Source organism: Carya illinoinensis, chromosome 11 (assembly GCF_018687715.1).
Source record: "Carya illinoinensis cultivar Pawnee chromosome 11, C.illinoinensisPawnee_v1, whole genome shotgun sequence".
Taxonomy (NCBI): Eukaryota; Viridiplantae; Streptophyta; class Magnoliopsida; order Fagales; family Juglandaceae; genus Carya; species Carya illinoinensis.
The window spans coordinates 22,862,206-22,887,653 of record NC_056762.1 but is presented as its reverse complement, the minus strand read 5'-3'; the positions used below and the strand labels follow the sequence as shown (position 1 = coordinate 22,887,653).

General features: G+C 35.2%; 1 protein-coding gene across 3 annotated transcripts in view; it reads left to right on the top strand.

The window, feature by feature from the left end:
• Positions 1–3,875: 3,875 nt before the first annotated feature.
• LOC122281073 (beta-amylase 8) overlaps positions 3,876–25,448 on the top strand; it is a 37,434-nt gene continuing 15,861 nt past the window's right edge. For 2 of the 3 annotated variants that reach the window (XR_006230129.1, XM_043092326.1), the window contains exons 1-7: positions 3,877–4,456; positions 11,863–12,087; positions 15,394–15,474; positions 16,622–16,825; positions 17,578–17,772; positions 17,970–18,134; positions 19,104–19,364. Coding sequence is in view for 2 of the 3 variants with exons in the window: in XM_043092326.1 (XP_042948260.1) it covers positions 4,031–4,456; positions 11,863–12,087; positions 15,394–15,474; positions 16,622–16,825; positions 17,578–17,772; positions 17,970–18,134; positions 19,104–19,364 (1,557 nt within the window). In the remaining variant the exon portion in view is untranslated. Of the gene's footprint in view, positions 4,457–11,862; positions 12,088–15,393; positions 15,475–16,621; positions 16,826–17,577; positions 17,773–17,969; positions 18,135–19,103; positions 19,365–25,448 lie in introns of all 3 variants that reach the window. The other variant, XM_043092325.1, reaches the window with a different exon arrangement.

The window sequence follows — 25,448 nt, the reverse complement described above, 5'->3', positions numbered from 1 at the left end:
GGCTGATTTACAATCTATTCTAAGTAAAAACTTTTGATTCAATAAATCAACTTGAAATTTGGAAATACATAATATAATAGCTAAATTTTTTTTAATAGTACTATAATTCTTTTAAGCAGGATTCCAACATCCTGAATGAAATCTAATAATTTGTTCTAAGTTATTTGATAGAGAAGGTGGATAATCATTTTGTAGTGTAAAAATTTTTAGACTTTCTGGCTGATTTACAATCTATTCTAAGTAAAAAATTTTGATTCAATAAATCAACTTGAAATTTAGAAATACATAATATAATAGCTAATTTTTTTTAATAGTACTATAATTCTTTTAAGCAGGATTCCAACATCCTGAATGAAATCTAATAATTTGTTCTAAGTTATTTGATAATTTTTGTTTCATAATTCCTCCATAACCAAGATCAGAAGCATCTGTTTCAACAATTTTAAAAGTATGAGAAGATGAAAGTCCTGAGCATGGTAGTTTCTTAATATGAGCTTTTATTTGTTTTATAATATATGTATGTTTTTTTGCCCACGGTGGTGGATCTTTTTTTAATCTTTTAAATAATGGCTTGCATAATAGTCTGAGAGATTGATAAAAATCTGCAACATAATTAAGACTTCCCAAAAATTTTTGTAATTGTCGCTTATCTTTTATTTCATCATAAAATTGATTAGCAAATTCTATTGCACTACTAATTGGGGTAATAGTTTCTTGGTAGATATTATGTCCAAAAAATCTAATTTTGTTATGGAATAATTTTATTTTTATTGCTGAGACAACTAATATATTTTTTTAATAATTTGGACAAAAGTATTTAAATGTTTCCAATATTGTTTAATGGATGAAGAAAATATTAATACATCATCTATATAAACTATTGAAAAGTAAGTAAATGAGGTGAATATTTCATTCATCATACTTTGAAATTCACCAGGAGTATTTTTTTAATCCAAATGGCATAATATTTCATTCATAATATTCAAATGGAATTGTAAATGCAGTTTTATACCTATCTTTTTTCAGTAATTTGGATTGCCAAAATCCACTTTTCATGTCAAATTTTGAAAACATAATAGCATTATAAAGTCGAGATAATAAGTCCTTTTTATTGGGAATCTAGTACCTTATCCATTGTAATACTTTATTTAATGGCTTATAATTTATGACTAATCTAGGAACATATCTTTCTAATTCTACTTGTTTTTGTACATAGAAAGCAGCATAACTCATTGGTGATCTACTTTTTCTAATTAATCATTTTAATATTAAATCATTAATTTCTTTTTTATAAAATTCTAATAATTCATTATTCATTTGTATTAACCTAGCTTTAGTAGAAATATTTTTTTAGAAAAATCTTTTTCATAAGGTAATTTATCTATGTGTTGTTTTCTATTCCAAAAAGTATTAGGTAAATTAGAGCCTACTTTCTTTTCAATTATAATTTTAAAATTATTAATTTTTTGAATTAATAATGGATCTTTTAATTGTTTTTCAATTCTTTTATATTTTAGTTATTGTTTTAGAAAATTTATCTGTTTTTCTTTTCTTTTGATCTTGTTCATAGTTAAAAGATTAATTTCTTTAACTAATGAAATTTTTTTAAAGAATTAATTTCTTTTGAAACTAGGGAAAATAAAAATTTAAATTGAACTTCTTTGCCTAATATTTTTGTAGAAATTCCTTCATCTGTTACAGAAAAAGGATAGAGTAAGGCAAAAAAATGATTTCTTAATATTACTCAAATGTTGATATTTTTTATTAGAATAAATGTTATTTTAAAGCAAATTTCATTATTACAAACATGTGCATTTGATAATTTATAATTTATGTTTAATTTTACTTTATTAGCTCGAGATAATATTTTCTTTGCTTTTTCAAAACATTTAAAATGTATTATCCCTTCTTGTATACAGTTTAGATCGTGTATTTAATAAAGAAATTATTGTAAAGGAAAATTCTTTGTTAATAAAGATGGTTACTTCAATATACCATTTTTGAAAATTTATTTTATTAAGAATATTAATAAAGTTATATGGTCATTCTTTAACAACTATTTCTGAGCTTTCTCCTTAATTTTTTTAGGAGAATTAGTTTTATTATCAATTTTTAATAGAATTATTTCCTGTATTAATTTGCATTTGAAACTTCTAATCTAGTATTAGAGGCTTTAAGATTTCTAATTTATTTATTTATTTCATTAATTTTTTGTTGTAAGTCTTTTAAAGTGATTTTTTGTGTTTCTGTTTTAAATCTATTTACTATTTTTGAGAAATTATATGATGAAAGTATTGGGGTAGATGCTAAAGTAGATTGATTAGTAAAGTTTCTTTTAAATTTTCTAAATATTCTTTTCTTTTTTGTAGATTACTAATTTTATCTATTAGTTCTAATATAATATTTTCATATGTTGATAATACATTAATGGTTTTACAGATATAATTATTTTTCTCTAAATAATCACAAACATGTGTCTCATTTTCTTCTGATTCATTGTCAGAAGATTGTTCTAAGGGGCTTGATTCTTTTAATTGATAAATTTCTTCTTCTTCTGAAGAATTTTCTTATTCTTCGCTTGAAAGTATTATAAAAATATTTAATAATTTTTCTATTACCGTTTCAGGTAAATCTAATTAATTAATTTGTTTTTTAACCTTACAATTTGATAAATAATGTCCAACTTTTCCACATTTATAACAAACAATTTGTTTTTTTTATTTTTATTAATATTTTTTGGATTTTTTATAGGTTTATTGTATATTGGTTTATTATATGTTTGCTTATCTTTCATATTTTTATAAGGTCTTTTATATTTTAATTTTTTATTTAGATAATTTTTATAATTTCTTTTAACCTTTTTCTATCTTCTAGATGGTGCTAATAATAAAGTATAACCAAACTATTCACAAAACGTACCTAACTCTTTCTTAGCAAAATTTTTTTTCTTTATCCATTTGTTTTTTTAATCTTAGATCATTACACATAATTAGACCAGTTCTATTAATAGTAGTTATTATGTTACCATATGTGAGATTAATAAAATCAATAGTACTATCTAGTTTTATTAATGATTCGCGTACCTTTTGAAAAAAGTAATATGGAAGTCTGACTATGAACTTTTTCTTTCAGTATGATTGTTGGCAATCATTTCTGATCATAACTTTAGTTAGAAATACATCTTTATACCATTTAAAATCAAATAATTGAGGATATCTTAAATTGATGAATAAATCACTAGTCATTTCTTTAAATTGAATAGGATTACCAACAAAATATTTGGTTAATATAAATATTAAAGTATTAACAGCATTTTATGACTTGAGAATATAATTTTTCAAATAAATAGTAATTTAAAAACTAAGAAATTGTTTGAATAATTAGAATATATCAGATTATTTGTGAATAGTAATGAAATGATTTGTGAATATTAATGAAATAATCTGATTCAAGATATTTTATTATATTTTAAAAAATGAGGTAGAAAAAGTTAAATAAAAAAATTATAAAGTTAAAAAATAATTAGAATATATTAAATTATTTGTGAATAGTAATGAAATGATTTGTGAATAGTAATGAAATAATTTGATTTAAAATATTTTATTATATATTAAAAAATAAGATAGAAAAAGTTAAATAAAAGAATTATAAAATTATAAAATGATTTAAATATTATTTTTATTTTGAAATTTGAAAAAAAGTTAGTATTGATTTTTTATTTTATTTAAAAATTTGAGAAACTTATTAAAATTTTGCATTTGAATAGTAATAATTAAAAGAAAAATTCAAAAGTCTAAAATTAAAAATTATTTTATTTTTAAGTGATATTGTTTGAAAAGTAAATTATAAATATCGGATATATAACCGTCCAGACGAGCGATAGTACTTTATCACACTACAGTGAACCGGTAAAGCAAGGTTGAGCAGCTGGAAGTAGATGGAGACTGGAGGGCTTCCAGTGCACTGAGACGATAAGTAACGAACGGTACGGTATAGATTGTCAAGAAGCACAAAGAAAAAGAGCAAGAAGATGAGCGTCGACAACGACGACGCTACAAATACTAACTTCCAACACCAACACCAAGATCTGGACCACTCCTCCGACTACCTATCTAACGCTCTCCCCCAAACCCTCGACTCTCACTCTCAGCCTCAGCCCCAGGCGCGGCGCCCCCGCGGCTTTGCAGCCACTGCGGCTGCTGCAGCCATGGGCCCCGCCACAACAGGAAAGGGGAAGAAGGAGAGAGAGAAAGAGAAAGAGCGGACCAAGCTGCGGGAGCGCCACCGCCGAGCCATCACCAGCCGGATGCTCGCCGGCCTCCGGCAGTACGGTAATTTTCCTCTCCCCGCGCGCGCAGATATGAACGATGTGCTTGCAGCCCTCGCTCGTGAGGCCGGCTGGGTCGTTGAGGCAGATGGGACGACCTACAGACAGTCGCCGCCTCCTTCCCATTTGGTTTGTGATTAGCCCCAATTTTTGAGATTTCTGTTATGAGTTCTCTTTGAGCCTCTTTTTTAATTTGTTTTGTTTTTGTTTTTTTTTGTTTTTGGGGTGGGGGGATTGGGGCCCACAATTTTGTAACAGAACCTATGGTGGTTGTGTTATGTTTGGTTGCTTCGAAAATGTGAGAAGGGAGAAAACTGAGGAGAAAAAAGAAAAAAAGTTAAAAGACTTTTTTGCTTTTCCATTACGAAGAAAGCTTAACAATCTTAGAGATACGGGTCAATGGAAAATGGAGGGTCCAAATTATTTGTGGTAGTCCATCCTCCCCATTAGTTAGAAAATAGAAAAAGAGCAACTGGGAAAATTCTTTTTTGATCGGTAAAGAAGAACTTTATTAATGAGGAGAGTAGGTATAGCCTAAGTACATGGGACATATACAAGATCAACACCTATGCATTATAGTCTAAAGATGCAAGTCATGAATGTTCATACCATTAAAATCTATTACAACCGATGAATGGAATAAGTTATTAAGAAAAAACGTTCTAAGTTCGTCCATTTTTTGTTCACAATCCTCAAAACTCCATTCATTCCTCTCTCTCCATATGCACCACCATTCACTGACTAGACCATCTTCCACATAGCTACTATTTGAGAGTTACCCTAGATGCCTCTCCAACTTGCTAGTAAATCAACCATCCTTCATGGCATCACCCGAAGTAGCCACACTCTAGCAAAGATATCATTCCATAAGCTCATGGCCACATCACAATGCAATAATAAGTGGTCCACGGACTCCCCATTTTTGTTGCACATGTAGCAACAATCCAACATAATGATTTGGCGTTTCCTTTGAATTTTCTAAGTTGAGAATATTATCTGATGAAACTGTCCATACAAAGAAGCTTTTAGGGGGGCCTGTAGTCTTCCATATATTCTTCTATGATAATGGATCTTATTTTGTATCATAAGGGACTTGTAGAACAAACGAACAGTGAATCTCCCTGTCTTGGATGGATACCAAAGTATCTTGTCAGCTCCATTCACTCTACTAGCATACACGCGATTGAAGAAATTCATAAATGTTTCAATTTCCCAATCTTGTGCTGCTTTAAGGAAGATGACATTCCATTGAGGGGAGTCACAAGATAGGTCCAGAAGGTCTGCAAACAAAAAAAAATGTAAATTGAAAAAAAGTGTTGTTAAGAGTATATTTTTTGGTTTGAGTGTTATTCCTTACCAAGGGATCAAATTAATTATTGGGCAGGTTTTTTTTCATGATAGCTAGTTATTGGACAGTAAAAGTTGTACCATGTGGAAGCTATTCCTGTGATAGGATCATCTTGGTATAATTATTAGGCTGAAATGGTAGTGTAGGATTGGACTTACGTGGTGTCAATACATAATCATATTGCAAATGTTAGATTTTTGAAAACCCATGGGCATGGGGCAGTTGATACTGGATGTGAACATGATATCATTGCTAGATTCTCGAGAAAGAGAAAAGACACAATTTTGCCGGATATAGTTGTCCTGGCCTTGGTTATGTTTAAAGGGAACATTATTAGGCAGCTAGTGGTTATATTTCCCTTTTGAACATTCATGTTGCTTTTTATTCACGTGATGTTTTAGTGTAGGACCTTCCTATGGCGTGTTTATTTAATATTTGTTTCTTATTACTCTTGATATAAACTCCATTGAGTGGAATGATTTCCCATGGAAATTATGTAAAGCATAAAAATATAATGTGCAATGCCTTGAAGGCTCTCAATTTTTGAGTTAGGCCTGAAGTAAACTTGAGTTGGCTTAAAAAGTCCATGTTTATTTGTGTTAGTTTAGTAAATGTAGGACGTTCATACAATGTTTACATAATTATTAGGGTTGAATACATAATTAGTCTACCTGGTTTGCCTTGAAATCAAGTTACTCCCCGAGTTTTTTAATTGAATATTTTACTCCTTATGGTTTTAAGATTGGTCAAATTCATCCATCCATTAAAAATCAGTTTTTAAACCTTTAGCAATATTGACGTGGTGTGTCACACCATGAATCAGAAAAAATGTTAGCCTTTATGCTGCCCTTCGCAGCTCTTAGCCTTTAGCAAGGCTCTTTGTATACCCCCTGTGTACTCGGGCCTTGCCCTTTTCTTGTTCTAATATATCTTCTTTTACTTATCAAAAAAAAATTAAAAATTCATCCCCTCACAATTTTTTTAATCATTTTTTTTGTTTATGATATTTTTTTTGTTTTAAATATTTTTTAACATTTGTTTTTATTTATTTATTTATTTTGACACATGTAGTGTAACGTTAACAAAATTAACGGTTTAGTAACTGATTTTTAACTGAGGACCAGTTTGGAAGATCTTAAAAGCACAAGGAGTAAAAATTTTCAATTAAGAAACTCGGAGTAATTTGAGAAAAATCTCATGGACTAATTTTATATTCAATCCTAGTTATTATTTCTTGATTGTTTATCAACACAAGTTATTGTCTCTTACTATTATTGAAATCCCAATTGGTGGAATGATTTCCAAAGGAAATTATGTAAAGAATGAAATACAATGTTTTTTTTTTTATAGGTAAAAGTAAATATTATTCATAAAGAGGCATAGCCTGAGTACACTAGAGGTATAAAAAGAACATGCCAGGTTACAACTAAGAACTAGTGAGGGTTACAAGCAAAGTATGGAGATCATCTGTATTACAAATAATGGCCGAAGCCCAGGAAAGCAAAGTATAGTAAAAGAAACGTTTCAGTTCAGCCATAGAGAGCTCCATATCTTCGAAACACCTCTTGTTTCTCTCCAACCACACACACCACATAATGCAGTGAGGTATCATTTTCCATACAGCAGCGATTTGAGCATTTCCCCGTATACCTTTCCAACAGCACATAAGATCCCTAACACTTCTAGGCATGACCCATGCCACCCCTACCCTACTAAAAACATCATGCCATAAGCTCCGAGCTACTTCACAGTGTAATAAGAGATGATCAACAGATTCCCCATCACACTTACACATATAACACCAATCTGAAATAATGAACCCACGTTTTCTCAAATTATCCGAGGTAAGAATCCGCCCAATAGATGCTGTCCAGACAAAGAAAGCAATTTTGGAAGGTACCTTGCACTTCCAAATAGCTTTCCAAGGATATCTATGACCATGGTGTAGGCCCAAGAGGGCCGAATAAAAGGACCTCACTGAGAATTTTTTATTACCACTTGGTTTCCACACCAGCCTATCCCTCATCACATTTCCAAAAGATGTAGCATATAGAGAGTCAAAAAAACCAGACAACATGTCCAGCTCCCAATCTTGAGCCGCTCTTGAAAAAATCACATTCCAATGAACAGCACCATTAGAGCGTGTCAATAAATCAGCCACAGTAGCCTCCTTGTCGCATGCGATTTGGTAAAGCATAGGAAACGCCTGCTTAAGAGCCATGTCCCCGCACCAAACATCATGCCAAAATGAAACATTGTTGCCGCTGCCAATTATAAATCTGAAAAAATGAGAAAATCTGTCCCAGCCAGCTCTTATGTTTTTCCACAAGCCCACTCCATGTGCTCCCCTGACTTCGTTAGAGCACCACCCCCCCCTTAGGCTCCCATACTTAGACTTTATCACTTCTCTCCACAAGCCCTCTCCTTCACTATGATACCCCCATAACCATTTCCCCAATAGTGCTTTGTTGAATACCCTTACATTATGCACTCCCAAACCCCCCCATTGAATTGGAGAACAAACTTTATCCCAACCCACAAGGTGGATTCTAGCTTCGTCCCCCAAACCTCCCCAAAGAAAGTTGCGAAAGGTTTTTTCGATGCGAGAAGCAACACTTGCGGGTATCGGAAATAAGGAAAGAAAATACGTGGGGAGGTTAGATAGTGTACTCTTAATAAGAGTCCATTTACCACCCTTGGATAGGTATAACCGTTTCCATCCAGCCAATCTTCTTTCAATTTTTTCTATCACTCCATCCCAAATAGACTTAGTCTTGAACGCTGCCCCCAATGGAAGGCCAAGGTATTGCAAAGGCAAAGAAGAAATCTGACAGCCCAATATAGAAGCCAAGTCTTGAATATTGTTCACACTACCCACAGGGACCATTTCAGACTTTGAAAGGTTTACCTTCAGACCTGAAACCGCTTCAAAGCACAGCAAAACAGCTCTCAAATACTGCATATGAACACTGTCAGGCTCACAAAACAGCAGTGTATCATCAGCAAATAAAAGGTGAGAGATGGAAAGCCCTCCCACCGAGAAACCAGCAATAAAACCTCCACTAACCGCTGCACTCAACATGCGACTCAAAGCATCCATAACAAAAACAAACAGTAGAGGGGATAGGGGATCCCCTTGTCTTAATCCCCTGGAGCTGGTAAAGAATCCCTCCGGTGTTCCATTCACCAACACCGAATAGCGGACCGTAGATATACAATGTCGAATCCAAGATAACCATCTCTCCCCAAAACCACATCTCGCAAGTAAGTAGCACAAAAAATCCCAATTTACATGATCATAGGCCTTCTCCATGTCCAGCTTACACAAAAGACCTGGTTTACCCTCCTTGAGTCTACAATCCAAACATTCATTGGCAATTAAAACTGAATCCAGAATTTGTCTCCCCTTTACAAACGCGTTTTGGGGTTTGTTATAATATTATTCAAAACCTTGCTCATGCGATTGGCCAACACCTTTGCAATAATCTTGTATAAACCATTAATGAGGCTAATCGGTCTAAAGTCTTTCATCTCCCTTGCCCCAACTTTCTTAGGGATTAGAGCAATAAAGGATGCATTAATACTTTTTCAAATTTACCAAAAAAGTATAGCTCCTGAAAAACCTTGAAAACATCCTCCCCCAGCACATCCCAACATTCATAATAGAAGGCTATTGAGAACCCATCCGGCCCCGGTGCTTTGTCCTTAGCCATCCCACGAAGCACCCGAAGAACCTCATCAGCTTCAAAAGGTCTCTCCAGCCACTCCGAACTAGCGTGATCAATGGTCTCAAAGTGCATACCATCCAATTTGGGCCGCCACCTGAAACTTTCTGTGAATAGAGTTTCATAAAAGTTAACAATGTGGTTCTTAATGTCCACATGATTAGAGAAAACTTGGCCCTCCACCTGAATCACATCAATAGCATTATTCCTACGGTGTGAATTGGCCACCCGATGAAAGAATTTCGTACAACGGTCTCCTTCCTTCAGCCAAAGAGCTCTCGACTTTTGTCTCCATGAAATTTCCTCCATAAGTAGCGCCCTTTCCAATTCCGACGAAGTAGCTAATTTCTTGCGGGAGTCTTCTTTAGATAAAGGTGCACTCACCTCCCTTTCCTTGAAGACCTTTATCTCCTCCATAAGGGACCTTTTTTGATCATTAAGATGCCCAAAAACTTCTGAGTTCCACCTCTTCAAATCCCCCTTCAAAGCTTTCAATTTCCCAGCCAATATGAAGCTTGGTGAACCCACAAAAGAGTAAGAAGTCCACCACGACCTCACTTTATCCACAAAACCATCAACTTTCAGCCACATATTTTCAAACTTAAAGTATCGTTTACCCTCCTGAATACCTCCACAATCTAGGACAACGGGGAAATGGTCTGAACAAATTCTGTCCATTCTTTTCTGCAGCATTGTAGGGTAATGTGCCTCCCACGATGGGGATACCAAAAATCTGTCTAAACGAGACCGCAACCGATTATTAGACCAAGTTACTCACCACCAACAAGTGGTAGATCCACCAAGTCCATATCGAAGATAAAGTCAGAAAAATCCTGCATAGCTTGATTAAGCCTCACATCTCCCGATCGTTCGCTAGGAAATCTGGTGACATTAAAATCACCTCCAATGCACCATGGCAAGTTCCACCAGCTGCCCAAACCAGCTAACTCCTCCCATAGGACCTTCCTATGATTGTCCATGTTCGGCCCATACACACCAACAAAAACCATCCTCCACATTTCTAAACGAACACGCAGCCGTAAAATTTCCAACACACTCCTCAATCGACTCAACCACCCTTGAATCCCACATAATGAGAATACCCCCGGAGGCTCCCCTTGACGCAAGAAAGACCCATCTCACAAATGGACAGCCCCAAATGCTATTAATGAAGTTACGATCTACAAATTCCAATTTTGTTTCCTGCAAACAAACAATATCCAGCTTCCAATGACGTAAAAGATTCTTCACCCTCAACCGCTTTTTGGGATCATTGAGACCCCTAATATTCCAAGAAAGGATTCTAGGCTTCATGGGGAACAACAACCTTACCCTTGAATCTTCCCTTGCTAGTGCTCCCCTCCCTTTTGTCATAATTGATTGAGCAAGAGAGACGTTTCAGTTCCCTCTTTTTCCTAGTAGTATTTTTAGGAGTTTGGAGCCGTCCCTCCTGAAGAGCGATAATTAAATCTCTAAATTGCTCCTCATAACCCACACAAGAGATCCCCATACATTCCTGAAGTTCCTTCACTTTCTGGACCAACCAATCTGAATGTGAATCTCCCATAGAAAACAAGGGAGATAATGTACGTAGAGGCTCCACCTCCTCCTCCCCCTGAGTAAACAGAAGCATGGATTGTATAGGATCTGACCCCCCTCCTTCCACTTCTACACGTTCATTAGATGCTGGAGAAATTAAACTCAGATCCTCCTCCCTGAAATACAATGTTAATGTCTTCAAGTCTCTTAATGTTTGAATTAGGCCTGGATAATAAAGTTGAGTTGACTTCAACTCAAAAAACCCATGTTTTTTTGTTGTTGTTTGTAATGACCCAAGGAAATCCTGAGTCACATTTGAGCTTATATTCCAATAGGGCCAGTAAAGTTTATAATTGAAATTTCTTAAAATTGTTATTGATCATAAGAACATCCCTTTAGGTAACGTTAGATCCCATGCACGACTCCCCTATACTCAATTCGGGGTATTGCTGTCTCCTTCCTTGAATGGTTGATGTCCTTTTTAGGCCATTTCATTGTAGGTGGTATGGCTCAAGTCCTACACTTCTGGCTAGGGATTGACTCTGATGCAGTTTATAACATCAAAGGAAAGCCCAAGTCACATTTAGGTTTGTCTGTGACATCAAGGGTCTATATTACATCAAGGAAAGTCCAAGTCCAAGTAACATCAAGGGTCTATATTACATTTTTATGTCTTGGGAAGTTGTTGTGCCTTGTATGTGCTTGAGACATGCCACTATTGTTGAAATGAGGTTGAGACACTTGAAGACATCTTTCTTCACGAAGTGCATTTGAAAATGACAGATGAAGTTTCAGATTCACTATGTTCTTGAGTAATTAAAGATGCCAATGCAATGGTCCTTGATTATTATTTTTGTGCCTACAAGTTAGATGCATATTATATCCATGATTTAATGATAAGTGAGTTTTGTATGCATTGACAGGCAGCATTTCCTGTGAGGTCAGTTGAGAGCCCACTATCTTCTAGTTCGTTGAGAAATTGCTCTGTCAAAGCAGCGTTAGACCATCAGCCATCAGTTCTGAGAATTGATGAGAGCTTGTCACCTGCATCTCTTGATTCAGTGGTAATTGCAGAAAGGGATACTAAGAGTGAGAAATATCCCAGTGCCAGCCCCATCAATTCAGTTGAATGCCTGGAGGCTGACCAAGTTAGTTCATTTACTAATTCATGTCCCTATGCATAGTGATGCAGGCAGTAAAAAATCAAATTTGTTTTTATTTTGTTTTCTTTAAATCTAGGGGTCAAGGTAATTTCTGTAATTTTATATTTCTGCATGTGGTTTGAAATTTTGGACCATTAGGTCTTTTTTTTTTTTTGATGAGTAAAAATTTTATTCAACGAATGTAATAGGCAAAGCCCAAGTACACAAGAAGTATACAAAAGAAACACCTAAGAACATTCAACTACAAAAGCAGCGAAAACAAAAACTCATTCGGTCTTATCTTGAGCTTTATTATGTATTTAGGGTCTTATTTGTGGGTTTATTAGTTAGGTAGTTTGGGCTTAGTAGAAAAAGCCCATAGAATCTAAGTTTTATTTGGAGTTTAGTTAGGTTTAATTTTCATAAATAAGTTTTATTAGAATTTTACAACATCATGTTCTTTAGGTCTGTGAGATGCAACCCTTCGATGGAGGGTGATGTCAAGAAAAATCTAGGTTCGATGCTTAAGAAAGCTATTTGTGATGCATACATTTGTCTCATTTTTATTCCTCCTAATTTTTTTTTTTTTTTTGTAATTTTGTATCAAAGTCCAGCTAATATTTTTGTATCGGATTCTATGCCTATTATTCCCTAAACTCCAATCTTCAAGAACCCAACTACCTGTTCATCAAATAGATCCCAAATTACCCCCTGAATACCAACATATCATTCTTGGGTAGCTACTCACTGCCTAGAATGACAACATAGAACTTGAGTTTTCCCTTTGTTTTTGCTTTCAAGCCAAATGCCCCTCCTTGTCCTAATTGAAACCCTTAGGGCTCGTTTGGAAAGTGAGGTGAGATGCGAATTTTGTGAATAGTAGTGAAATGGTTTGAATTAATATGCTTTATTGGGTTTTGGAAAAGTAGAGAGAAAAAGTTGAATAAAAATATTCTAATGTTAAAATATTGTTAAAATATAATTTTTTATATTATATTTGTTTTGAAATTTGAAAAAGTAATATTTTTTCTTTTTTTGGAAGTTTGGAAAAGTTGTAATGATTAGGTAATAATTAAATGAAAAAGATGAAAATTTGAAACTGAAAAATATTTTTGTTTGAGTGATGTTTGGGAAGGAAATTATGAGAATTTTTGAGATGAGATGAGCTCATCTTACTTCCCAAACAAGCTCTTAATCCTTAATATCATTCAACCGTTTCCTCCCAAAATCCTAGCCAATCCCTAAAACTAGGTAATTTGTCTCTCTAGTATACATTCCGTGTACCTGGGTTGTGACTTTTGCCCTATATATAAAAATTTTCATTGTCAGTCTTTTGCTAATATCAATTGTAACGCCCCGGTCCCGGAGGGATCGGAGAGTTAGCTCATGAACTCTGATGAGAGAGCATTTTTGTCATGACTGGTGTAGACACGAGTTTATTTTTGACATTTTGTTTCTGTACTATGCAAAAAGAGCAAATATAAAAATTTGTGCATAATTATGTGAAAATGCTCTAGATTTGTTTTGATTCTGAAGATTATATGATTTTATTCAGTACTCTGTTTTGATAAGATATGATTTCTGAAAAACTTTTGGCATGACTTTTTGATTCTGAATTTGATTATGTTTCCTAAAATCAGAGCAAGAATCATGTTTTCCCATTGCGGGAGATCCTACACAGAGTGCATTGATTTTGAAAGAGGGTATAGTGCTTCTTAAAGGAGATCTTTTACAAATCTTTAGGCTGATCCTCTTGATTAATTTTTTACTTTTCAACAAGGTAGTTTGTGTTTGATTGGTTATGAAAGAAAATAATCTTTTAACTGTGGAGTGGTTAAATATGAATGTATGGTTATTGCTTGATCCAAAAGGATAAGACATTTGAAAAGAGATTGCTCATGTTTATAAGATCTTGAAGATGCTATCGGAAAACCTATTTAGTTTTGAGATTTTCATTATATTTCTAGGAAAATTAGCGCCTCTCAACACTGCATATAATTTTGAATTTCCAAATCTGCATGCAAGAAACAGCAGGAAGTGGAAAAGACTAAACAAAAAACGAAAGTGCCATAAAGGGAATTGGGAAAGCCAGAACAGCATGCAAAAAAGATAGTTCATGGGGTGTGTGGTCCTTAGGGCTGGGCAAAACTTCTGCTGGCTCCGATGGTGGGGCTGCAACGGCGTCATTAAGGGACTCATGGTGCACGGCACGACAGCAGTTCAAAGAGAAATAGAGAGAAGAAGAATCAGGAAAGTGGGGGGAGAAGAGGGGAAGCCCAAGTTGGACCCCGTTGAATCAAAGTGGCATTGTTTCACCTGAAATGGAACTACGTTGGAGTCAGAGGTTGGAGCCCTTATGGCTTCTGACTCCGACCAAAAAATGGAGTAACTCCGAAAATTCCAACTTTGTCGGCGCCAGAGTGGATGTTGGCCAAAGTCGGAGCTGGCGGAAGTTTTGCCCAGCCCTATGCAGGGGTGTAATGTTGCATTTGGTTGTGATTGAGCTGCTGGAATGTTGCATTTTTAATTTAGGTTGTGATTGTGATTGTAGTGTAGGGTTGTAATGTAGGTAATTTTCCTCTTTTAGTGATTGTGCTTTTTTCCTCTTTTGTTTTGTAATGTATGTAATTTCCTCATTGTATTTATGTCTTTTTTTTAAAAAGATTTTTTTTTTTGCGGTATTTTTCTGCAATGGGTCGAAAATATATATTTTTTAAAATTATTTTAGTGTATTTTTTTTGCAATGGACTGAAACTGAAGCCCACTGGTTGTTAGTATTTTTTTTTATAAATTTTTTAACAGGGTTTTTGGAAATGGGTTGAAAGTCAACATAAATTGGGCCTTGGGCTGGCCCAACTTCGATCGGAGTTCTGAACTCTGAGCCCACTTCCGAACTCGGATCTGGAGCATGGTTATAGTTCGGAGGTGGGCTTTCCGACTCCGTCGGATTTGGAGCCCACACCTAGTGGTCCTCTCAATTTGTGTTTCAATCTATGCTGTTGTCCTTTTCTGCATGCAAAATAAACTCATCAAAAAATAACCTTAGTAAATCATTGTTCTTTTATATGCAAGATACAATCATATGAAATGGGCAATGCTAACCTTCATCTGAAAGTTGGGAGTTTAATCCTCTCTGTGTGATATGGATCTGCGTGTTTTCATAGGGGTCACTATATTTTGTATGATCTTTTCCTGTCTTTCTGTTGCTCACTTGTGGTGCGTTTGTTAAGTTCAGTGGTATTATTCTCTAGGGGACTTCATTGGTGTTTTAGACTGCTGACTATGGAAGCATCTGATCATGTGCTTATGCAGCTTATGCAAGATATTCGTTCTGGGGAGCATGAGAATGATTTTACTGGCATTCCAAATGTCCCTGTTTTCGTAAAACTTCCAGTAAGTGCTAGCTGCTTACTGCTGTACTCTCTTTTCTTGATATTAATCTTCTGTCAAGCAGGCAATTAGTTATATGCTTTGCTTTAAAATCAATTTACTCCTATGCTTTTAAATTGAACTTTTCACTCCCTGTGCTTTTAGGATTGGTCATATTAGTTACTTATGAAAAATAAATAAAAAAATGATGGATCATATTAGTCCTTTCGTTAAAATACCATTAATAAACTATTAAATATGCTGATGTGGCATTACACTTAGCATGCCATGTGGCATTCTTTTTAAAAGAAAGCAAAACTAAACAAAAGCTTGTATTCGAATTCTCAAAAAATAATAAATGTTAATAAAAAAATTTGAAATTTCTAAAATTTTAATAAATAAAGAATTTCAAAAAACAAAAAAGGCTGTTGGGCCCTTGCCAGCCACCCAATCTAGGCCGCCTAAGAGGTGCCCACTGTCGGTCACCCATAGGCGGTGTGTCCCATCAGGGTCACCCCCGGGTGGCCCTCAATGGATTGGGTGGCCCAAGGGATGGTCACTGTTTGGTGGCCCTAGCAAAGTTGCCCTGGCCCCTGAGGTAGCCAGATTTGGGGCACCATAGGGTTGAGCCCCACCTCCCGTCGGTATTTTTTATTTATCTTTTGCTTTTTCAGTTTGTTTTTTATATTTAAATATATCTATCATCATTATTTATTTTTGTAGTTTAATATTTTTAAGATTTGTAATTATTTTTTTATTTTTTATTTTCATTTTTTTCCCAGTTTTCTGGAATTTAAGATGATATTTATTTCTACATGCATGTGCTTTGTCGATTTGCCCTAGTCGAATACTCATTAGTGCTAATGTGACATCTGTAATGGTTTACTTACGAAATTCTGGCAGAGGGATCAATTTGATCAATATTACAACCATAAGGAATAAAATGTTCAATAAAAAAATACATGGATTTCATTGACCTCATGGAAAAGTACATGGACTACTTTTATATTTAATCCTTCTTTTTATCTTTTGATTTTGTTTTTGTATGTTTTCCTTCTACATTTAACAGATTATATATTATGTGTAATTGTAAATGCTATGAGTTGTAAAATACTATATGATTTTGTAATTGTTACTATGAGTTGTAAAATAATTAAGACTTCTGTGGCAGACTGGTGTTATCAACAATTTCTGCCAATTGGTTGATCCTGGAGGTGTTAGACAGGAGCTTAGTCATTTGAAATCTTTAGATGTAGATGGCATTGTTATAGACTGTTGGTGGGGCATTGTTGAAGGCTGGTGTCCACAAAAATATGTTTGGTCTGGCTATCGCGAGCTTTTCAACATCATCCGAGAATTCAAACTGAAGTTACAGGTAGCTTCTCTGATTTATTTGAGGTGTACATATTGTTCTATTTTCCATAGGTTCACAGGTTTTATGCATGTACAAATTTGTATATATGTACCTGGCAGCAAATTTTTGTGGCATCAAGACTGATGGCAATTGGATACCCTATACGAGAAATATCCAAGTAAAAAGAATAAATTGTCATCATTTTCATGAATACTGAATTTACTTGTTGGTTCTCAAATGCAATGCTGTTATTTAGTTAAGTGTTTTCATTTTGTGAAAATGTCTTCCCATCTTATTTAACATCAGAGTGTTCAAAAAGAAAAAAAATCAGCATCTATCAAAAGAAAAAGCACCAGTGTTCTTATAAGGCCAAGTGTACAGGGCTCACAGGGCTCTTCACCCCTTCTTTATTATTTTCCGGATCAATATATCTGTATGAATTTGTTTTCAAACATTTCTATGTTTTCCGAGTTTCTAACTCTTCTAAGTTTTCATATTGTGCTTGCTACTGAGGTCTTCTTATTGCTCTCTAAACTTTTCCAAGTTTTCTTGAGCCAGAACTAGGAAAGAGTTTCAAAATGCATCGCTACCTAAATTTTCCATATCTTAAATTTTAATCCATGAATCTTTTCTAATAGGAATGAAGGGTTTTGATGAGAAATATTTTTATGATTGCCTTTTTAAGAGTTTCTCTAATTGACACTGAATTTTGCAATTAAGTAAATATTTCTCATAGTTTTTGAGTAGCTTTTGGAATTTCTTAAATTCTGAAGGTTGTAATGGCATTTCATGAGTTTGGAGGAAATGAGTCTGGTGACATGTTGATTACCCTCCCACGTTGGGTTTTGGACATTGGAAAAGAAAATGGGGATATATTCTTCTCAGATCGTGAAGGAAGGAGGAATACTGAATGTCTATCTTGGGGCATTGATAAAGAACGAGTTCTAAAAGGAAGAACTGGCATTGAGGTAGGAAAATTGTTATGCTGGTTCTTTTCTATTTTTTGCTTTCTTACAGAAAATGAAGATGTAACAAAGTTATGCACAGTCGTTTGATTGGACTTTTACTGAGAATTTCTTCTATCTTGGTTTGTTTCTTCCATTTAGTTAATCACAAAAAGGTTGTGTGTTGCTGTCTTATCCATGGTAGTCTCAAATATATGCAGGTCTATTTTGATTTCATGAGAAGCTTCCGGATGGAGTTTGATGACTTGTTTGCAGAGGGTCTCATTTCTGGTATAGAAATTGGACTCGGGGCATCTGGAGAGCTGAAGTATCCATCTTTTCCAGAAAGGATTGGGTGGAGGTATCCGGGTATCGGTGAGTTTCAGGTATCTCTTAAACCTAACTACTACATAAGTATATTCATGCCTACACATGCATGAACACACACACACAGTGACACACATGTACATAGTGATGTGTGTACATAATGGCATATGCATTCACTCGAAAATTTGTGTAACAGTCAGTAACCCCAATTTTTAATTGACTATCAATCTTGCAACTTTGGGAGGGAGTTCCATAATTCTTTTTATAAATGTGTGTGTGCTTGTCTTCCCTATTTTTGCAAGTAAAATAATTTGAGAAATCTATGTACAGCTCAAAATGCATGCCCATTGGAGAAATCTATGTAGAGCTCAAAATGCATGCCCAGCATATAGGACGTATAAAAGAGAAACCTGAAGCTCAGCTCATTAAAGTCTATTATGGTTGTCCAAAGAAATAAACTATTGAAGAAATAAGTTTTTAAGTTCTTCCATTCTCAGCTCCCAGTCTTCAAAATGCCTATCATTCCTTTCCCTCGACACCACACTAGACAGATATTCTTCCATGCTGTTGTGATCTGTGTATTGCCTTCTTGAGAAAAGGGCTATAAAAGTTGTGTTGAGGATTTTTATAATTCTGTCCTTAGCATGAAAGTCATGGAAAACACTCATCAGGTCTTCTTTCACCACCTCCCTAAAATTTTACTATGTATAGATTAACATAAAAGTATTGCAAACATGCATCACAAGTGACACAAACACTGAGAAAGAGAACACAAACATACTAATAGATGAAGGGTACACCTGCTTTCGTTTTTCTGAGCTCGTATGGCGGTTGGAGATTTTTTCTTTACCTGTCATATATGAATATGTGAGATCATGATATCCCATTCAGTTGCTTGTTATAGTTCTGTACATGTTTCTATCTAGTCTCATTAATTCTTCAACAAAAGACGTCATGCATGCTATTTCAAATTCAAAATTATGATCATTGTAATTCCACTCAGCTTATACTGATCACATTTATGGCAGTGCTATGACAAATATTTACAACAAAGTCTGTGCAGAGCAGCTAAATTGCGTGGGCACTCCTTCTGGGCTAAGGGTCCTGATAACGCTGGTGAATACAATTCTAGGCCACATGAGACTGGTTTCTTTTGTGAACGAGGTGATTATGATAGCTACTATGGCCGCTTTTTCCTCAATTGGTATGCGCAGTCATTAATAGAACATGCAGATAATGTATTGTCTCTTGCAAGCCTTGCATTTGAGGAAACAAAAATAATTGTTAAGGTATGTATTGGTGGGCATCTAATCAAAATTTAGTATGTTAAGTTGTGCTTTCTTTTCTCTGTACATATGACTAGCTCAAGTCACTAGATTCTGTTGGTGCTCCTTATGCAATTATAATCAATAATGTTTTATAGATGCCATTGAAATCCAAAAGAAGCATTGGTAATATCTTTCTGGTATTTCAAAAAAAAAAAAAAAAAAAAAGAAGAAGATACCAGTCATTTTAAAAAAAAAAAGTTATCTTACTGGTAGTTCAGGCACTGCCTGTCTTTTCATCCCATGCTTCTCTGCAAATCATGATTCTACTCTGGAGGGACCCTTTCTATAACATCTATCATCACTTTCCAAAAAATCTGTGTGTTGACTCAGTAACTAGATTAGGGAGTTCTATTTGGAATTTAAAATTGGATAAATTGCAGTTATGACTGTTGTACAATTGGCCTTGTTTTTCTGTCTTTCTTCTTATTAACTAGATATTCAAACTTACATGCACATGCTGTACCTGCACTGGCCAATTAGCAATTTAGAAGTATCTCCATCCTTTTAAGAAGAGTGAGCATTTTTTTTGGGTGTCCAAAATTTTTATTAAGGTTAGAGACAAATAATAGGGTTGGCCAATGTCTCAATTTAGTCTTTTTTTATTTTTTTATCTCCTGTATTACCTGTATTACAAGCAATCTGATTTGCATCATATAGTCGGTCTTCTCCTTTATCACCACAAGGCCTCGACCTCTTGCATTGTTAAAAACTGATTCAAGCAATGACCAAGCAGAAGTCTTTATACAAAGAGTTTTTAAGAATATGATATCCTATATAATACTGTTTCTAAATTTAAAATGAATGGGAACCTGAGCATGTTGTGAGATCGGTTTATCCAATATACAGTTTTTTTAATTTTCAGATATTTTTTTTAGTCCTTAATATTTTTGCACTTTTACGTGTTTTTTTCATTTTAATTGACTTTTGTAGATATTTTTTAATTTATTTATTTCAGTCATTTTTTTCCTTTAATTTTAAGTATTTTTTATTTGATCTGGCATGTTCATAGGAAACTTTTTAATTTTAAAAGCTATTACACATTTGCTCTTTTTTTTTTTTTTTTTTTTTTATAAGAAACTTTATTGAATGAAACTAGGTGAAACCCATGTACACAGGAAGTATACAAAAGAAGCACCTAATTACATTCTAGTAACCTGAAAAGAAAACAAAAATCTTGAACATTCCCTCCCATAAGAACAATAGCCGAAAACCACTGCGGCACAGAAGACAAACAATTTCCAAATATCCTCAACAGTTTGCTCCTTGTCCTTGAAGCACCTTTCATTCCTTTCTATCCATAAACACCACATAATACACAAATGAATCATCCTCCAAGCTGCTGCCAACTGAGAGCTTCTGTTCTGCCTATTCGAACATGCTAGTAGATCCACCACTCTCATTGGCATAATCCAACTCAACCCAGCTCTACTAAGAAACCCAACCCATAACTCCCTAGCCACCTCACAATGTAAGAGTAAATGATCAATCGATTTACCCTTTTTCTTACACATGAAGCACCACTCCATAACAACCTTGCCACGTTTCCTCAAATTGTCAACTGTCAAAATCTTTCCAAGTGCGGCTGTCCAAGTAAAAAAAGCATCTTTAGACAGCATGAACGCCCTCCAAATACACTTCCACAGAAAAGGGAATTGCTGCTGAACAGACAACACCTTATAATAAGATTTAACTGAAAACTTTTTGCTCCCCATGTGTTTCCACAACATTTGATCCCTCTCATTTCCTCCTATATTCAGAGAATACAAGAAACTGAAAATCTGCAGTCTCATTAAGTTCCCAGTCCTGTACATTTCTTGTGAAAGAAACATTCCAATGCACAGTCCCATTAGCATGACTCCACCTCTGAAACAGCAGCTTGCTGATTTCCAACCAAGCTGAAAACAACCGGGAAAATAGAATGAAGGGCTCTCTCACCACACCATTCATCGAACCAAAAACAAATTCTTGTACCCTCTCTGACCTCAAACTTAATATGTTTTACAAAACTATCCCACCCCTTTCTAATATATTTCCATAAGCGCACACACCATAAGATCCCTTACCCTCCTTAGAGCTCCATCTCCTCCAATCACTTCCATACTTTCGATCAATAAGCTCGCTCCACAAAGAGTCTCATTCCCTTTGATACTTCCACAGCCACTTCCCTAACAGTGCCTTATTAAAACTACTCAAATTTTGCACCCCCAAACCTCCATTCACAATTGGACAGCACGCCCTATGCCAACTCACAAGATGGAATTTATTCTCCTCTCCCATGCCACCCAACAAAAATGCTCTAAACAACTTCTCAATCCAGTTAGCCACACCAATCGGTAATGGGAATAAAGAAAGATAATAATTGGGAAGATTGGAAAGAGTGCTTATAATAAGGGTTAGTCTTCCCCTTTAGATAGATATAGACGCTTCCAACCTGACAATCTTTTCTCAACCTTTTCTACAACACCATTCTATATACACTTTACTTTGAACGACGCTCCCAATGGAAGCCCAAGATATTTCATTAGAAAAGAAGCAACTTTGAAGACGCTCCCAATGGAAGCCCAAGATATTTCATTAGAAAAGAAGCAACTTTGAAGCCCAACAAATCCGCCAAATGGTTAATATTCCTCACATCTCCCACCGGTACCAATTCCAACTTTGCCCAAATTCACCTTGAGTACCGAGACAGCTTCAAAGCACAATAATACAACACTTAAAGCTTGAATCTGTCCACTGTCAGCATCACAAAAAATGAGAGTATCATCTGCAAATAATAAATAGGAGATTGAAATAGTACCGTTGTTATTATTTCCCACCGAAAAACTAGAGAGGAAACCCCCCCTACAGCAGCCTCCACCATATGACTCAATGCCTCCATCACTAAAACAAAAAGGAAAGGGGATAACGGATCCCCTTGTCTCAAACCCCTCAAACCCTAAAAAAATCACAAAAGTTGCCATTAATTAATACAAAGAACCGAGTGGTCGAAACACAATGTCTAACCCATCCACAACACCTATCCCCAAAGCCACATCTTCTTAGCATATAAGAAAGAAAATCCCAGCACAATTGGTCGTATGCCTTTTCCATGTCAAGCTTGCAAAGAAACCCCGAAATACCTATCCTTATCTGGCTGTCCAAACACTCATTTGCAATAAGAACCGAGTGCAAAATTTGACGTCCCTTAACGAAAGCATTTTGAGGTTTAGAAATGATTTTATCCATCACCGTACTCATATGATTAGCTAACACCTTCAAAATAATTTTATAAATCCCGCCTATCAAACTAATAGGACGGAAATCCTTTAATTCATGGGCACCGACAATCTTAGGGATGAGTGCAAAAAATGTAGCATTTAGGGACTTCTCAAATTTTTTACAAGAATGAAAGTCTTGGAATACTCGCATAACTTCTACTTTCACTATATCACAACACTTGAAAAAAAGCAATAGAGAAACCATCCGGACCCGAAAATACTCGCATAACTTCTACTTTCACTATATCACAACACTTGAAAAAAAGCAATAGAGAAACCATCCGGACCCGAATCTTTATCTTTACACATTCCACTCACCACCTGATACACCTCACTTTCTTAAAAGGGCCTCTCCAACCAGCTGGCTGCACAGAAATACAGCTGGTCAAAATTCAGACCATCCAACTTAGGATGCCACTCCTCAATCTCTTTTAGAAGATCTTCATAATGCTGCACAATGTGATCTTGAATCTCATCAAGGGAGTGAAGCACATTGGTACCAGAATGAAGTACCTCAATGGTGGTATTTTGTCTGTGAATTAGCCATTTACTGTCACAGACTTAGAATTTCCTAACTATCTGTGTGGGTTTAGATGAGCTTTTTCTTTCAAACCCTTTAAGTAAGCCTTCCCAAACACCCTAAGAAGAGAGCACACTTCTAGAGAGAGAGTAGAGGGAGAAGTTTTAAAAACTGTTTAGTTGCTCTATTGTTTGATACCTTGAACAAATGACGCATTCCTTGTTTATAGGGAGCCTTAGTTATAAAGAATGACTAGGATTGTGACACTTATCGCTAATTTAACTGTGGGAACATTCTAGATTTTTTAGAAGAATCTACATGATATTTACAAAATGATAGTTTGTGGATTCTACACTCTTCTAGAGGATCCTATACAATTCTATAGTATTCCACAATATTCTAGAAGAATCTAGGTGGTGACATGGGATGGGTTTTTTCCTCCAAACCCTTAAGTAAGCCTTCCCAAATACCCTAAAGTGAAAATCACTAAGTTTGTTGGTGGAGTAGGATGTTGAAATGGAAACTTGATAAGCTTGGAGAAGCCACCAAAGTGGTAGCCATAATCCACCTTCGATTAAAATGGTGGCAACCGTTGTTGACTATGTTATGAAGTCATTATTTATGTAATAGACGTCCAAATCATATCTATAAATAGAGAGAGAGTTTAGATTGAAAGTGTGTAGAGTGGAAGAGAAGAAAAGAGAGTTAAAAGAAAGATTTGTATGTTTTGAGATTATCTAAGCTTTCTGTGTTTTGTGTTTAAATCTCTCGCCTCAACACCCCTCTAAGTAACAACCTTGATGGCTCTGATACCAACTGTCACGGACTTAAAATTTGCAGGCTATCCGTGCAACCTTAAATTTACTTTTTCCTCCAAACACTTTAAGTAAGCCTTCTTGAACACCCCAAGTAGAGAGCACACTTATAGAGAGAGACTCTAGAGAATGTTTAGTTCTATTGCTTGATACCTTAAACAAATGAGGCATCCATTATTTATAGGGAGCCTTGGTTATAAAGAATGACTAGGATAATGTCTCTTATCACTAATCCAACATTGGGAACATTCTAGATTCCTATTTTAGAATACTCTATAAGATATTTACAAAATGGTAGTTTGGAAATTCTACACTCTTCTAGAAGATCCTATACAATTCTATAGTATTCTACAATATTTTAGAATATTTCACAAGGGTCTAGAAGACTCTACAATTGTGTAGAGTTCTCTAGAGGGTTTGGAGGAAAAAGCCATCTAAGCCTACACGAATAGCTTGAAAATTCTAATTCCGTGATAGTTGGTATCAGAGCTATCAAGGTTGTTGTGGCGGATAAAAGTGATGTCACCATTGAGCCCAAGGAACTTCAGAAGAGCATTAGAACGAAAGAGGTGAATGTCTTTGGAAGCTCGTCTTGACGAGGTCGAGAAGACCATGTCAAAGATGCTTTCCAAGATAGGGAAATGGGAAAAGTCTCACAAGGAGGCGAGCACTCAACAACAGTGTTGCCATGATGGTGGCGGCGGTGGCAGATGTCAAGGATCGGCTTGACATTGTCCAACAAAGTTTGATCATATCCAAAGGTTCCACGAAGAAAATGCGTCGAGGACATCGCGAAATTAGGTTAAGGAGAATTTCAAGGCCTAGGTTTTTCTAGAGAACTCTACACAACTCTAGAGTCTTCTAGAACCTTGTACAATGTTCTAGAATATTGTGGAATACTATAGGATTGCATGGATATTCTAGAAGAGTGTAGAATTCTCAAACAGTAATTTTGTAAATATCTTGTACAGTATTCTAGAATAGAAATCTAGAATGTTCTCACTGTTGGATTAGTGACAAGTGTCACAATCCTAGTCATTCTTTATAACCAAGGTTTCCTATAAATAAGGGATGCCTCATTTATTCAAGGTATTAAGCAATAGAGCAACTAAACATTCTCTAGAGGTTCTCTCTCCACTCTCTTTCTAGAAGTGTGTTCTTTTCTTGGGGTGTTCGGAAAGGCTTACTTAGAGGGTTTGGGGGAAAAAGGTCATCTAAGGGCACACGGATAGTTTGGAAATTTTAAGTCCGTGGCAATTGGTATCAGAGTTATCAAGGTCGTTACTTAGAGGGGTGTTGAGGCTACTTGTGGTGCACCTCGAAGAGAGATTTAAACAACAGGACATACAGAAAACTTACATAATCTCAAAACATACAAATCTTTCTTTTAACTCGTTTCTTTTCTTCCACTCTACACACTTTTAATCTAAAATTTATCTCTATTTATAGATAT